At 39.1% G+C, this 15,950-nt stretch overlaps 1 protein-coding gene across 2 annotated transcripts in view; it reads left to right on the top strand.

Annotated features, from left to right (window-relative positions):
- The window catches only part of ldlrad4a (low density lipoprotein receptor class A domain containing 4a), a 103,398-nt gene that overhangs the window by 56,126 nt on the left and 31,322 nt on the right, over positions 1-15,950 (top strand). For both annotated transcript variants that reach the window (XM_066690877.1, XM_066690876.1), the window contains exon 3: positions 3,171-3,311. In XM_066690877.1, the coding sequence (XP_066546974.1) occupies positions 3,171-3,311 (141 nt within the window). The remainder of the gene's footprint in view (positions 1-3,170; positions 3,312-15,950) is intronic.

Below are 15,950 nucleotides of genomic sequence, written 5' to 3' on the forward strand. Positions count from 1 at the left end.
GTTGTCATTAAAACATAACCACTGTTATTTCCTTCTATTGAAATGGAAAATGTACATTTTTGTAGAAGGCAATGATTTATATAGAATCATATATAAAGCAATGGTATCTAGAATTTAGGATACATTTCTGACAATGACTACTATTAAGTGTTAGTGTTTTACATACTCCATTCACTGTTATACCATATCTGAAGAATGCAAGCAGTTTCAGATAAATGCTTCAGTTTAGGCAGGAATACTAGACTTTTCAAAAGCATCTTTAAGAAACCTTCCTTTTGGTTGCGAAATGAACATAGCCAGGCACGTGCATCACAACCCCCTGGTCTACAAATCATCAGCAGTGCCCCCTGTTTTGGGGCTTTTGCCCCTGCCCTCCCAGAACTCTATGCACAGGCCTGAATGTTTCCATCACACCACTGCTCACTCCTGTTTATTGCCTTTGCAGTTCTTCACAATTCACTTGTCCTTTGTCGGCTAATTCTACTCCATGAACAGACTGTCTTTCCCCCCCCCCCCCCTTTACTTCGAAGCCGTTACTCTGTGTGTGCCCGTGCCCGTGCCCGTGTGTTTGTTTATTGAAAGGTGTGCTGTACCCCTCAGGAGCAGCAGCGGTACTGTAACTGGAGCAGACGGCTGCTCCTGCTGTCTAACTTGTCTGCCCCTCCTCAGCCATTACCGCTTCCTCCTCTGCCTCAGATTAACAAGCAATAGAGAGACGCTAGACTCCATAAAGGAGATAGTCTTTTGTTACTCGGCACTTTGCAGCTCCGGGGTGAGCAATAGTCTGCTAGTCTGTCCGAACAACTGAGGCTGCACTAATTGCCACTCAGAAATGGGAGAGCGGGGTGGTTTTGAAAGAATGGTCATGCTGGTTTTTCCTTTGAATTGGATCTCTGTTTCTCCCCCCCCCCCCCCTCCCCCCCCACACACACTCTGTCTAGACAAGTGAAGTACAAGCTGTTCTTGTTGGAGGAGGAAAAATAAAAAAGGAAAGTCTGCTGTGTCATTAGGTGCATTTGACTGCTAGGACTCAGACTGATAGTGACAGATAGTATATAGATCACCAGTATTACATTCTCTAATAGGAAGACTCCTTTCTGTATCTTAAAATACATTTACATGCAAAATAATACGAGAATAGTAGTGCAATTACCACTTCTGATAGAAAGGAATTGTTTAAATGCCTGCATGCTCATTTATTATACCACAATGTATATTAGATCGGTGCGGTCATTTTCTGCTTGCACATTTCTCCCTTATGTCAAGTGCCCTCCAACTTTGTTTAGGTGCCTGTCCTGAGGGAGGTCACTGTACTGTAATCCCCCCTCCCCCCCCACCAGCCAAATTTGCATTCCCTAGCCAAGACTGACAGGTGGATTTGGCTACGACTTGTTGGCGAGATAGCGTGGCTCTCCTGAAACCAGGCACGATGTGCTCTTAAGAAGAAAACCTTTCAAGCATTCAATACGGCTAATTTTAGCGAGACTGAAAACCGAGGGAGGCATCAATCTTGTCCACGTTTTGGCACTGCCATCGTCGGTACAAACAATTCAAACTGTATTAAGATGAAATTGGTTTCTTACTGTTCCTTTCATTTGGGTTTTCGGTTAAATCATGTAATCCATTTAAATGTATATTATTTTTGTAGCCATATTTTAAATTCATTCAGCGTAGCAGTTCCAATTTAAAATGGAGGCCTATTTCTTTGCTCTTTTCACACCACTAAACTGTGCTGTTTGTTATTTATATGGTATGGCTAAACAGAAGCCCATTCCCTATTCAGTTTTTAATTGAGTTCGACATTGGTTGATACAGCCCAGCTTTTGTGCTACAACCCTGGTGTCCCACCTGTGAAGTAAATTGCTCTTAAACATATATGCTTGTACAGTGGCCTCCCACAATAACACCCTGTGGCCAAGTCTGAACAAGACCCCCATCCGTTAAAGCTAATGAGCTGTGTGTTCTCATCTTCTGCAGCTTCCGTTAAGGTGAAGGTTAAACTTTGTCTGCAGCCAAGCTGAATGGTCTAAACTGCGGTGGTTACTTAACTGGTGTTTTAGGAGCCACTGGGGACTGAAACAGTGCAGCAGGGGGTTCTGAAGTTTTATGCCTGAACCAGGGGTGAAGACAAGCTGCCCATTCTCTGTGCGTTTTCATTTCCCTTTGAGAGTGGGCAGCTACATTGCTTTATCGCTAGTGTGTCCTTAAAGGGACACAAGCCGACAATAAAAAGAGTTGCCTAGCTTGGATACATGAAATAAAACTGTAACAATTGTTCAGCTTAAATGTATAGCTTTAATAATAAACTGCATAGTGTGCATGATCCCAAGGTTAGAACCTGGAATTTTGTTTCAATTGTCAGGCTGGTCAAGTTTTGTTTTAATCTGACCCAGGGTAGGGATTGCTGTTCACATGTCATCAAAAGATGTAGACCTAGTTGCTTGTCCCTTCAGGGAGGGACACTTGTAACTCTGTGTAATGAGTGTAATCTTTTGAAAAAAAAAAGGCATTTTAAAATAGAACTTTATAACACTTTTTTTTCCTTTCATATTCAAGAAATCTCTATAGGAACTGACATCAAAATGTGGTGTCTTTTGGAAACTACTTGAAATGTAACGTATATCATGACTTCATAAAATGCTTTAATAAGGTTGTCACAAACTGTGATCACATTGAAACAATTCAGATGTGGATGTTGTGTAATAGCTTTTGTAAAGTAAAGACCTCAACTTCTAATAATTTATTGTTGATCATAGTCCTATGTACAATTAAAATGAGTTCCATGTTGGAGAGGGGTGTGCAGTTAATAAAGTTAAAAAAGGAAATCTGGTGATTTGGAAAATGAATCCCTATTAATATAGACATCCTGGAAGACAAAGGATACGTTTACAAGGTTTCAGTTGAGTTTCTGTGGTCTGCTCTTATACAGGCACTGTTCAAACATAATTTGAAATATTAGATCTGTTCTATTGGACAGGAAGCACAATGGGCACATAAGGAGTTATTCTAGGTCTGCCAGTGGTGGCATGTGTGGTTAAGATATATTAATTCAAATGATTTTTCAGCCCTATTCAAATAAATCATGATGTGCATTATGCTTCTTGAAAATGACTATTATGGAATAACTGTTCTCATTGATAAAGATTTTTGGTATGTTTTTTCTTTTCCAGAGTGCAAATTCCACTGCACCAATGGCAAGTGCTTGCATCTAGGCTCATTAATCTGCAATCAGCTGAATGACTGTGGGGATAACAGCGATGAGGAAAACTGCTCAATGGTAACGCAGCACCCGCCTCCTGGCATCTTCAACTGTAAGTACACACGGCAAGTCTCATGCTCTGCCCTGTCAGCTGCTTTGTTCAGTTTGCATCTGTTCCTTTAATTTGCAGTTGGGAGTCTCACTGTATTGGTCTCTAGCATTTCCCCTCACATTTGTGAACATGTTTTAAGGTGCTTGGCGTAGAATATTCCAAGATCTGATCGCCAGACATGTCCGTTTCATTGTATGCTGTCGGAAAGACGTTGACATCTCTTTCGGAATGGTTTTGGGGTTAGACTTGGAGAAAATATTGTAAAAGTTTCTTTGTCTTTCCTCGATTGTTGGGGAAGACCAATGGATGTAAATGGCACAAACTTGTTACTTCAGTTTGTGGTCAAGCTTGGGGTTGTATATTAAATGCATGCAATCTCCTTGCTACCGTCTTGTCCAAGTGTGGTTCCATTTTAAGCATTGAGAGAAGGGTGGGAGGGAAGTTCTGTTTAACTGGTCCATGGGACTCTACGAGTCTGGATTTTACAGCTCGATATCCCTCTCTTGAAGTGTATATTTATCCTTTTGTATTATCGACAAGCCATTGATTGAAAACCAAACCCCTGTCATGTAAAATCAAAGTCTGAGACCCTGTCTGCAGTGTAAAACCCAGTCTGGCTTCGCTGTATTGAAGTACCAATCACAGGGAGTAACTCTGTCCCAAACGTTTAGGATGCTAAGTCAGTGCTCCCCCAATATCTGTTTTCTTGGATGTAGAGGTGCAGTTTTTTAAACTATCACTTGTCATTGTCCTTATGGAAGCTTATTTGCTGTGCTCTATCCTTTTTTCCAGTCATGTTTTAAAATGGTGTATTGGTTGCTTGTTTTAAGAATTGAAAACCAGTGTCCATTTATTATTTGTCTGTCTTGGCAGATGCCCTTTCCCAGAAACCTTTTCAAGACATTAAAAAGTGCATTTCATTTGCTATCAGTATCCAGTGATGTTCTGACGCATTGGCCAAAGGCAAATGCCAACTTAATGTTTTGTGTTTTTTGTACGATTAGGCCTATATAAGATTAATTAACCGGGTTCTTGTTCTTTGATACTCCACAATCTAACTGCAGCACTGCAAGGTTCTGTATTCAATAGATACCAAAACTATTTGTAGAGAAAATATAAAAATACATACAAATTCCAAACTACCTTGAGTTACTTCCTAACACTCTTAGATTGTATTTTTCTGGTTTCTGTAAACGTTACAAATATTATAGAAACTACTTTCATGCTTCCATTTAAACATATACTTAGCTCCTTCAAGGGCTTACTTACACAAAGTGTACACCACAAATCTCAGATGTATATTGGGGGCACAAAAGCACATTTCTGTGTTTTTCCAGCTAAACAGGATCAATGGGAATCTGAAGGACGGTAGAAAGATGTAGAGTCTGAATGGCAGAAAGCTTTGATGTGCAGAGGCTTTTGTTTCAAGAAGTTTGAGGACTTCTGAGAGGAACTTTACAGTGGCAAATTAATTTCCATCTCTTTCAGCTAGACGCTTCCCTCTTAATTCTTTATTGACAATTAGATTTTTTTTTTTTCTTCATTTTTTTCCTATTCTTTTTGTATTATTATTATTTGCCACTGCAAATGTGCTGTGGGACACTTGTTTCAGATGGAATATATCCAACACAGTACTTAAAATATTTAGCAGTCTAGTGCGAATGTTAATGAAAGTCTGGCACTGCTATTTTGAGAAACCTGTACAATGATTATAATTTTCAGAGTCGCAATACTGATTCGCTGGTGGAGGGAGACTGAGAGAGCGAGAGAGAGAGGGAGAGAAAATGTTTCAATTCTAATCGAGTTTGCCATCTTCCCGGCTGTGCTAGACAGATGGATCATGAATACTGTCTAGACACTGTGCGCCTGAGTGAAGCCGCGGTCTCTGAGGACAAACAATGAGACGCTGGCTTAAGTAACAAGGAAGTCAGACTGCACTCTCATCTGATCAAATAGCAATCAATGGTTCAGAGCGGACCTCCAGAAAAGTCCCTTTATTACAGATAAGAGGTGAATCACAGCTGTAGCCCAACTTGTGTGCATTATTAGGCTTTTGGGAAAAGCTCTGTGAAGTGATATCTCAATCGATCGTCCCCCTGCTTTTGATGAATTTCATGTACCTCTGAATTTGATCTACATTATGTAGATGTGTTTAGAATTAATTTGGGTGCCGGCCTAGCTGGTGTCATTTCATTCCCGTCTGACACGTTTGTGTTTATGGATGCTCTGTCCCCACTTGGAACCACTACGTTATTCACGAGTGTCAAACGAGAAAAATTAAAGAGCAAAAGCTGTTTCCTGGTTTGTGTATGTAACATGTACAAAACTTTTTAGCAAAATGTGCTGAGTCATTCCTTATGGGGGATGGAGTATCTATTTTTCATATATAAAATGAGAATCTGGCTTTACTAAGCAAAAATATATGTATCTCCTTATTTATGTATTTGTTAATTTGTTTAGCTGTTCAATATGTTGAATCAATTGCCTTTAAACCCTTTACCTACAGGTCAAAGTTTAAAGCTAATAAAGTACTTTCTGGCCCCTTCACAAGTGTGGCACGTGGTTACTGTAGGTACAATTACCATCATGCAAAGTTGAAATGTCATGAAAGGGTACATACATAAGATTGATGGGCTGGGAAAGTGACACTCCATTCTCCCTCCCCCAAGAATGGGTATTAGCAATTTCATTTTTTTTCTTCTCTTTTCAGACAGTTGACAAGAGAATGTGGTCAGCTTTAGTTTGTTTGTTGGAAAGACTAGAATAGGAAGTGAGTCGATCAGGTAGCCAAGGAATTTTAATGAATGTTTGACTTCGTCTGCCTCTCTGTACAGCTGCAAAAAATCGGTAACCTCCCCAGCCTTAATTTCTCCCTGTGCCGGCCAACTTCAACCCTTGTTCCCCATTTACAATTGGAAACGGTTATCAACTGGTTTCTGTGTTTTTATGGCTTCTGAATTACATGTTTGATAGATGGTGAACCATTTCCAAAATGTGAACGATCTGCCCTCCCCATGGTGTGCAAAATAATCAGCCTCTAATACTAAGCACTTAGAGAATATGCTAATTTGTTTTTTATGAAGTTTTAACTACAAAGATTGAGTGATTCTGCTATTACTGTTTGGCTATAACTTCCATAATAAAATGTAATAAAAAAGAAAATGGAAAACATTAAGAGCAATTTGAAAAATGCCAAGAATCAAAGTTGTGTAGGACAGATTTGGAGAATTCATTTTCTTCCGCCTCGAACAAAGATGACTTCTGAAAGACGTTAACGGAGGTTTTCAAGATCCCGATTGGGATTGTCACCATAAACCACTGCATGACCATCAGTGCGCAGTGGATTCTCGTTACAGTGATACAAAGGCTCTGGACAGAAGGCATGTCTTTACACAAAGAGCTGTGGATGTTTGAAACTAATTTGCGAGGGACATCTTTGATCTTTACAACATGGGGATAAAGTTCGTTGATAAATAACCCATCAGCAAACTGGCCCAAATAGCCTGCTGTAGTTTTTTTGTCTGCAAGATTCATATGCATCAACAACACAATTTCCTTGATTTTGTCCTTTATATGTCCTGTGGCATTTTCATAGGTGATTTATAACTGTAAAAGCAAAATGGCAACAATAAGTCTGAAAGTTCACCTTATTGATGGTGCTGCAGAAAGCCCAGTACGGCGTTCATTTACAAAACACAGCAAAGCGCATTTTCTGGGTCCTTGTCTTTTTATTGAAAATCTCATTGAATAATTTTATCCACTTCAAGGCTAGATTAACTATTTTACTTTTGATTTAAATTGGTATTTGGCCATTGAGAGGGTAATTAGCTTGAAATCTCGAAGCATGCTAAGATCAAACATAGCTGCTTGCAGCTGTTAAAAGCATTTTGCAATGTGACTTTGGGGTCCATTAAGCAGAAAATGAGTTCACTGGACACTGCCTCTCTGTATGGCAGCCCTGTATAATTGAATAGTGCTATTGCAGTGAGACATCAGCTCTGTTGGCTAAATCCCCAGTGTCTTTAGAAGCTGCTGACCCCTACACCCGAGGTCTCCCCTTCAAATGGTGGACTGTTTTACACGTCCTGTGCCCGAGCTAGTTAGAGGGGCTCCCCTGGCCTGGCCCAGCATCGACCGCACTCTCTATGGCAGTCCTGGAGCTCGCATTGATATGCAGATCTTGGTGTCTGCCGTCCGGTTTCACACTGCATTTAGGAGCGTCTCATTTCCATGTGTTTAAGGGATTATAATAAGTAGAAATTCTGAAAGAGATTGAATAAACATGATTTTTTTTTTTTCTCCTCCTTCAAGCTTTTAGATCCCGTTATGAAGTAGAACTAAAGGCGGCGGCACACTTTAAAGCACTTTTAATAGTTTTCTATTAGCGACCAGGTCAAAGCCGGCACATTTCGTCCTAATAAAACGCACAAGGCAATTAAAGCTCGAGGCAGCTGGGCCTATTTTGCATTTGGCATCTCAATTTGTAGCACAGGTTTGTCATTTAACAATTATCCTTTTGTGGCGTCCTTTTCTGAAGTTCAAAACTGCATTGTCGTTTAACACCTGTAGCTCTGATCATGTTTTTGCACGCTGACCTGCTGAAGGGAACTGAAGGGCATGCCGGTCATGTGTTGTAAAGCCCAGAGGTAAAAAAAAATAATCATGCAGCCCATTGAAAACCCTCCTAATCAGTGGTGATGGATCTTGGACATATGCTAATATGTCCAAGATCCATATATATGTTTGATTGTATGATTTGTAAATTTATTTAAGTACTAAATGATTACAGTGATGATTGATGATGACGGACAGTTTGTCTTTACCAGTACTGAACAGTAGGCTTTATTTTGTTCCAATTCAAGTAATCTGTGGGCCAATATGAGTATTTCCACAATTATGGCTTTATTTCGAAGTTATAAATAAAGAGTGCTTATAACATTTCTAATTGCGTCTCTTAAGTGTCATGTAGAAAATAAGTTTATTGCAGAGTTTCCCTGTTGCTAAAAGTATTAAGTTCTACCAGATCCTTTTTGAGGATGGCAAAATATGACGTGCTTGAGTATTGTCTTAGCCAAAGCCATAAAAAGATAAAATATTTAGTCGAGGGGGGAAGATAAAATCACATTGAGCAAAAACCTTCAGCATGAATAAAAATCATATGCAGTTTGTACGAGATACCGATTTGTAAATCAAAGGATCAGGTAACCATTTAACTTTTACATTTTGTTCTGTGCATAAATATGTATTTTCTTGCATTGACAATCCAAAATATCATAAGGGAACATCCATTTAACAAAAACAAACTGCATATTTACGCCAATTCACAACATAACAGGAAACCAGACATCTCCAGGAAGAGTTATGGAGGAAATTGTTAGTTTAAAAAAGAAGGGGGAAAAAATAACTTAATTCTCCACACCCTCAGTTTGTTCTGTAATCTGTCTCCCACACACATTGTCCTATCTGGCATCTCAGGCAGGGAACAGATAATTGAAAGAATCTTGCATTATAGAAAATTGGCTTTCTGTCAGTAAAACATTACTAATGTGTCCATGGGGTGGTACCCTGACAGAGGTAAAGAGAAGCAAAGAGTTCTATGAAGATTGTTGATTTTGGAAGCTGTGCTCAGCTTGAAGGGAGAAAACAGCCTGCAGATCTCATCTTTTTTGCTTTGAGACACCCTGTCTGCTTAGATTCCCTCCTTTTTCTTTTTCACTCAAATCAATTCACTCCTGTGTGCTGACGGTAATGATGCTGCAGAGTCCATTAAAAGCCAGGAATTGACAGCTTTCTCCTTTCTTGCTTTCATTTAGCACCTGACAGGATACCCCCCCCCTCTGTCCCCACCGCCCCCCAAAAAGCTATGAGAATAAAGGAAGTCTTTTAGACCCCAGTTCCAGAAGACAGGCACACAAAAAAACGTCCTAACACAAGAAAGAACAAAACTAAACATGCAAACAAACAAAAGAGAACAACCTGGCCTATTATCCAATCTTGGATTAGTTGTCATAATAAATCGAGGGTGACGTCTGTTTGAGCCATGGTCTGTCTGACGGCATTTTCAAGATTTTCAAAAGCTGCTTGCCTGTAGAAAACTAAACGACAAAAATCTGTAAATGTTTAATGGGTTGAACTTACACCTGAGTGTAACAAACTGGGGTATTTATCACATTTCTTTTAGTTTTGTGACTAGCCCATATCTGTTCAATAAATGCTTTATTGGTATTGGTATGTCAATATATTTTCAGGTTGTTGGGATTAATACCGAAGGGTCTTGGGTGAACTGTGCTCAGAAATGCTAAATTTATTAAGTAAAATTTATCAAAAAATAAAGGGGGATGTATATTTATGAAAGCTATGTTCTCTTGGCTTCCATTAGGTTTACATGAGAAATGCAAAGATGGAAATAAGTATCTATTATTTAGCCCCTATGTCCGATGTCTCAGCTTCTTTTAAATGGGGACATGACATCAAAAGCTGTGTTTATCTGTGTTCGGAAGGAGTGTGAAGGGTGTGATGTAGCACACAGGAATTTATGTTGATCAAGCTATGAATGAATGTGTTCCAGATGAAGCCCCTTGAATGACCCATGCAGCCTTTTCAATATTTATGGGTGGTGGCGAATTGTGGCAGTCAATTGCACACAGTCGTTCGTGTGTGCAGTACTGTGCCACCCATTGCCGCATACGGGAAGCAATTTCTGTGGAAAGACTGATAATTATAAAAGACTGACACATCGCCATTTCCCAAACACTCGGGAGAGGAAGCTGCTTGGGTATTTTGTGATCTGCGTTGCCTCTGGTCACATTTATCATAGAGCCGGCTTCAGCAGAGGGATCCGGTGTCAGAGTACAGGGCGAGAAAAGTTAACACTTGTGTTTCTTGAAATGTGTATGATCCATGCGAATGAAAGTCTACCCTTCTTACCTATATGGATCCTGAATGGCTGCTTTCCTGGACTTTGGACTGTTGATTTTATCACCTTTTTAAATGCGTCTCTAAATGTACATACTTAGTGCTGTGGCCTAGTGGTGGTTTTCTGCTTCTCATAACAATAGTATTATTATTATCATCATAGCACTGATTTGGAGACTATCAGGGGCTTCAAGCTTAAATTGTGAAGTTTATACATCTGCCTTTTAAAATTTAAAAGAGGATTGCTCAATCAGTTCTTATTATTTTAAACTCTAGCCGATTTTTGTTTTAGTTGCCTTAAAGCAAGACATTTCTTTCATTGACATGTTGGCTTTAACAAATTAATTTACACTGACATCTTTTAAGCCACTCAGTTTTGCTTTTATTAGAGCAATATATTGAATCCACTCTATGCAATGCTACATTAAAATTACAGACAGAGGTTAAAATGTTGCAGGGGTATTTTCTTTCTTGTCCTGTTCTTCACTGTCTGTGTGAAGTTGAAGTCTTGTTAGAATGGTTACACAAAGGTGTTGTGGGTGAGGTTAGTGTCCTACTGATCTGAGGTCCAGTTAAAAAGTACTGTTTGTAAGCATATGACTAGACCAGTCCTTCCCCTGCTTTCAAGAATATTCTCAAAAGTGGAATTTTTGAGCTAGTAATTTCTCTAAAAGGGCTATAATTCTAGCACAAAATTTAAACCCACATTGATTCATTCTGCATACAAACTAGAATAAAGTACTTAAAAAAATAGAATAAGATTTATATTGTACTTTGCCCTTTTCAGCTAAAAACTGCTCCATTCTGAAAGTATTTGATAAATATGGGAAGCCAGATGCAAGTGAGTGCTGATGCAAGTATTGTACACTTGTCCTGTGATGAACAGAAAAATAACTGTACGTTTCTCAATGGGTTTATAGTGCTGTTAAGGAAAAATGTGCCTCCTTTTTTGATGCAAATTTGAGGTGAGGCAGGTTTTTTTTATTTTTATTTTATTTTATAAGGAACACTGTGATTATGCTCCCTGCTGTCTTTTCTTTTGGACTGCTTTCTCTTCCCCTCTCAAAAAAGTACAAGTTTAGCCTTGGCTGGCTCTTTTGTCAATTGACATGTCCAAAATTTGCTTTCAGCCCTAAGCTGGAATCTGTAATTTGATTTTGATCAGGCTGGCGATTGACTTGTTTGCAGTTGCGCCGCTGTTGGGCATTTCTATCTGTTTTGCATTAGAATGTGGTGGCGCTGGGGTTTATTGTTCCCAGAAAACATTTGCCAGTGGAAATCCTGCGATTGAGGTGCAGAGGTGCGGGTGGGAGAATTCTGTTGTACAGAATTCATACCTGTCCCTGGGAATGTGCTACCATGCATCTTAATAAGCACAAGACCGCACCAAACTGCAGCCGACTCTAGACGGTGAAATTGTTGTTCATCTTATTTTTTTGGTTGTTTTTCATGTTCAAATGAAGAAAGGAAACCAGGCAAGGCAACAGAACAAATTCACCATCTCTAAACATGTGCAAGCAGGTCATTTGAAAACTATACAATTTGCTTGGAAACTCCTACAGTGCATCAGAAATTTATCTAAGTTCTATCTGTAATCTATACCAAACACTCCCCTACATGTACAAAAACTTTATTGCTTCTAACATCAGAAAATTGGTCCTTAAAGTTTTTCTAATAATTGACAAAGATTACATGCACCAAATCCAAATTAAATTGTTAAAAAGATTCAGGGTAATCTTTAATAGAGTGATTTTCTTTTTCCATGATACTGTAAATGAAGGTAGGACAGAAGAATGACCCCAGACTGAACTTCTAAACTTCACTTGTATTATGAATTGCATCTAAACATATTGTAGAAATGGGTGATGCAGCCACATTCCTGTTCTTTTCTACACCTCTCGTACATTTGGGACTCCTGTATCAGGTGTGCTTTTGTAAAGTCTGACCAGTTAATTGAATCCTTGGTGAGGAAGAAAGATCCTGTTGACCTTTTTTTGAGTGATAACTGTGCCAGTTCGGTGGCAACAAGACACCAGCATCCAAACACACTGGCTTGCACAGTGTAAGATTTCCTTTTTAGTAACATTAAATTAAGCCTTTCGAGGAAATGCCAAATGAGCATGATGAGTCGAATGGCCTCCTTTTAGTTTGTAAACTTATGTTTCTTATTAAACATATTTTGAGGAACGGAAAATATTACGAAAATAATACTATGGCTACACAGTCATTTTTGTAGATGCGGAGGTGCCTATAGTCATCATTTATTCATTTTCATCATTTGTGACTATGAAGTTACTAATCAATTTGGGATTGATTTCATAAACCGTAGTAATAAACCCCTTTTAGCCATGTGATCTTTCTGAATGACTTTTGAAACTTTTTGAAACTTGACTTTTTGACTTTTGCTTTTATGCATCTGCCTGAACTAACTAGATGTTCTATGTTTTCCTAGCACAAACAAGACCTACAAATAACTCCACAGTCAATTAGATTTGTCATTCCTTTTTATTTATTTATTCAATGAAAAATGTACAACATACAAGACGATCAGAAAAGTGGCAACCCCATTACCCCAACCCACCCCATATTTTTTAATTCCTAATCTACCTACAGGCTATATACCGATAGCTTCGTCTTACGGTTGGTTGTCTGTTGTGCATTGTTCTCCGGAATGGTTTATAAGGGGACTTAAGGTTTCTTCTCAGCTTGTCAAGGTGTCTCCTTGCTGACAGGAGGACATCCCTCCTGTAAAGCAGTTTTTTCTTCCAGATATTAATTTGTTTTCTCTTCATTGTCCAGATGCTGGATTGAAGAGGAATATGACTACAATAGCAGCTGTAGGGGGAGACTGCCAAGCAGAGATAAATTCTTTAAAATCTGCTGAGACCGAGGTTTGGAGAATTGTGTACAACAGCTGTAGGGCAAAGAAAGTCTACTGGCATGCCAAGGAGATTGGTGAGGGCATGAGAGGGAGAGGGAGAGGGAGAGGGAGAGAGACTGACTACAGGAGAAAAAAAAAAAGCTGTCAGCCTTACACTGATCTCACAATCCCTAATTATCTAGACAGTTAAATTAAGACAATCTGAGGATGGCGTTTTAAGATGTTCATTAAATTATCGGTTTTAAATCATTGATATAATTTCAGTTTGTCGAATATTGGTTCTGTCTAGAGGAAACTGTTGAGATTCAAGTTGATTGAATAGAGTACAGGGATGTGTATATAAAATGAACTAAATAATCTAAATAGAGTTGATGAACTGACGCATGGACCGGTTGACCGGTAGATAAGAATAATACATTCTCAGCAGAGGCTCATATCAGACATTTTGAAAACCATTAAAATAGTCAACAACTTATTTTGTTCTGTTGCTTGTTTCTGTGCCGAACAAATTACAGTGGCAGTGCAAGAGGAGGTGTTCAAAGAACGTTTTTTGTTGCTGTAGCCAAAATACAAAAGGATGAGCTGACAGTCTCTATGGGAACATTGCAAAGGGCTGGGAGGTTATACAAGGTCTTGTACCCGGACGTATTGTAGCTTTCCAATATGTAAAAGATGGAGGTTTGGAGAATTTCCAAGTCTGTGCTGAAACAGAAGTTAGAAAAGTGCATAAATTGTAAGGCAGCATGTTTGGCCAGACTGAAGGTGCTTTGGCCCATACCAGAATGGAAGTTTTTGTCTTCATAATTATATCAGCAGCTGTAAATTGCCAACTTTGGTCACTTGTTAGAGGTTGAATTTCACTCATAAATACCCAAGCTGAGACAGGATTTAGGCCTATTCTAAATAAGTTGCACTCACACACAAATGTCATCCTAACTGTTCAGTTATGTATTAATGTACAAGTATACCTCAGCTATAGTCACCTTGACTTATCTATGGAAAGAACTGGAATGTTGTAATCCTTTCAGTTTCCCTTATTGCCTTCACAATGTAGCCTTTGATTACCAGACATCTGACGGCTTGTTCCAATAGTTCTTCTGCATAGAAATATTAAGCGTGTATAACACCAGAGCATCAGAAGTGTGCTTCATAAGTGTACTGCTGCCTTTGAAACCGCAGCCCCGAGAGCGGGCGGCCCCCGAGTCCAGCTGTGCCTGTAACTGAACAAAGTTCTGTAAGTCCCAGTGGTCATGCCAGGAGCAGTGAATCAACAATGCCTTCTAGGAGCTAATATAGAAAAAAAAAAACAGCACAACACACAATGCGTCTTCAGAGTTCTCTTTTTTTTGGTTGTGGTTTTGTTTGTGTAATACTGATAAAGATGAACAACTGCAATAATGAACATTAATCCAAATATGCTTTTCCAGATTGGCCCTGAAGTTGCATGGGTAATGTTGAAATATTGTTATGAATATTTCTCCGTAATGTAGCCATCTGTTTTGAAGGTCTCTCTGATTTAAATGTTTGTTTTGTTGCCTTGTTTCTGGAATTCCAGCTGATGGTTTTCGGTGGAATGCAGTTTGAGGAGAACGTTTTGAAATGTTCAGCTTTGCAATCGAACTTTTCTGCATCAGTTAGTTCCCTGGCTAGTTATTGTATTTGATAAAATTGTAGGTCTGTAATGTATGAGCTCATGATAGCTCCAGTTTGGGGTAAAATGCATAACCCCCAACCCACCCCCTCTGCATATAGAGCTCATTGTGTTGCTTTGAGGATGCTTTAAAGGCACATTTCTTTTCATAGCCAAAAAAGACAGCAATATACCTGAATGTTTTATATTTCTACATGCTGGTGATAAATTTTAAAGCAAAACAAGACAAATCAATCGAATTGCTTATAGTGTGGGTGGGTTGTCGATGTCTTGTCTGGTTTATAAAAGCAGAACAAGTCATTGACCTCTTGACATTTACTGACTGTGGTCTTGTTAAGCTCACTGGTGTTTTCAGTGACTGGCAGAAAAAGAGGAGGCCTAAGTTTTTTTTTTTTTGTTATTGTTTTATATGCACTAATCATGACTAATCACAGCCAGACACAGTGTTGAAGGGGGGGGGGGGGGAGCATGACTCAGTAATTCTGGCAGTGAATCAACTGGGCTGTGTCATCGGCTGAGCTATTGACAGCCACTAAGGTCATCGCCAGGGAATAGCCCAGCGTCAAGCCAGTATGATATTCTCCTCCTGGTGATGAACCACTTACATGATACAATCTTCCTAAGGGGCAGTATTAATTAGCCCAGGATCCAGACTGCAGCTATTGACTTCCTTCTCTCCCTAGTGTTGGTTGCAGTGGAGAGGAAGAAAAAAGAAAAAAAAAAAGTCCATTGCCTCCACAGGGGATTGCAAAGATAAATCACAGACGCTGTTAATCTGTCTGTACAGCACAAGGGGTAAGCCCTAGTATTTGCATGACAAACTGGCAGAGCTGAAGGTGATTGAAGAGAAAACTATTTAAAGAGACATTATCGCTGCTTTAAAGCAGGTTTCTCTTGCCTTCTTGAGTTCAGGGCTTCTTTTTATGAATCTCGACATACAGCTGGATGGAACTGCTGATTTACAATATTTGTATTTAATGTATTTATTTATTATAACCAAGTACAGTGAAGATAACCTAATCCCTGTCATAGTCCGATAGAAAGACTTCTATTCATTTTGAAATGGCTAGGAAACAGTTTACTCATTCCATTGTAGGTATTTCATAAAACCACAAAAAAATTAACACACAACAAAAAAAAGCTTTGTTATCCATTTTGATTTGTTAATTTCATAATCCACTGAACATTTAAT

Source organism: Amia ocellicauda, chromosome 18 (assembly GCF_036373705.1).
Source record: "Amia ocellicauda isolate fAmiCal2 chromosome 18, fAmiCal2.hap1, whole genome shotgun sequence".
NCBI lineage: Eukaryota > Metazoa > Chordata > Actinopteri > Amiiformes > Amiidae > Amia > Amia ocellicauda.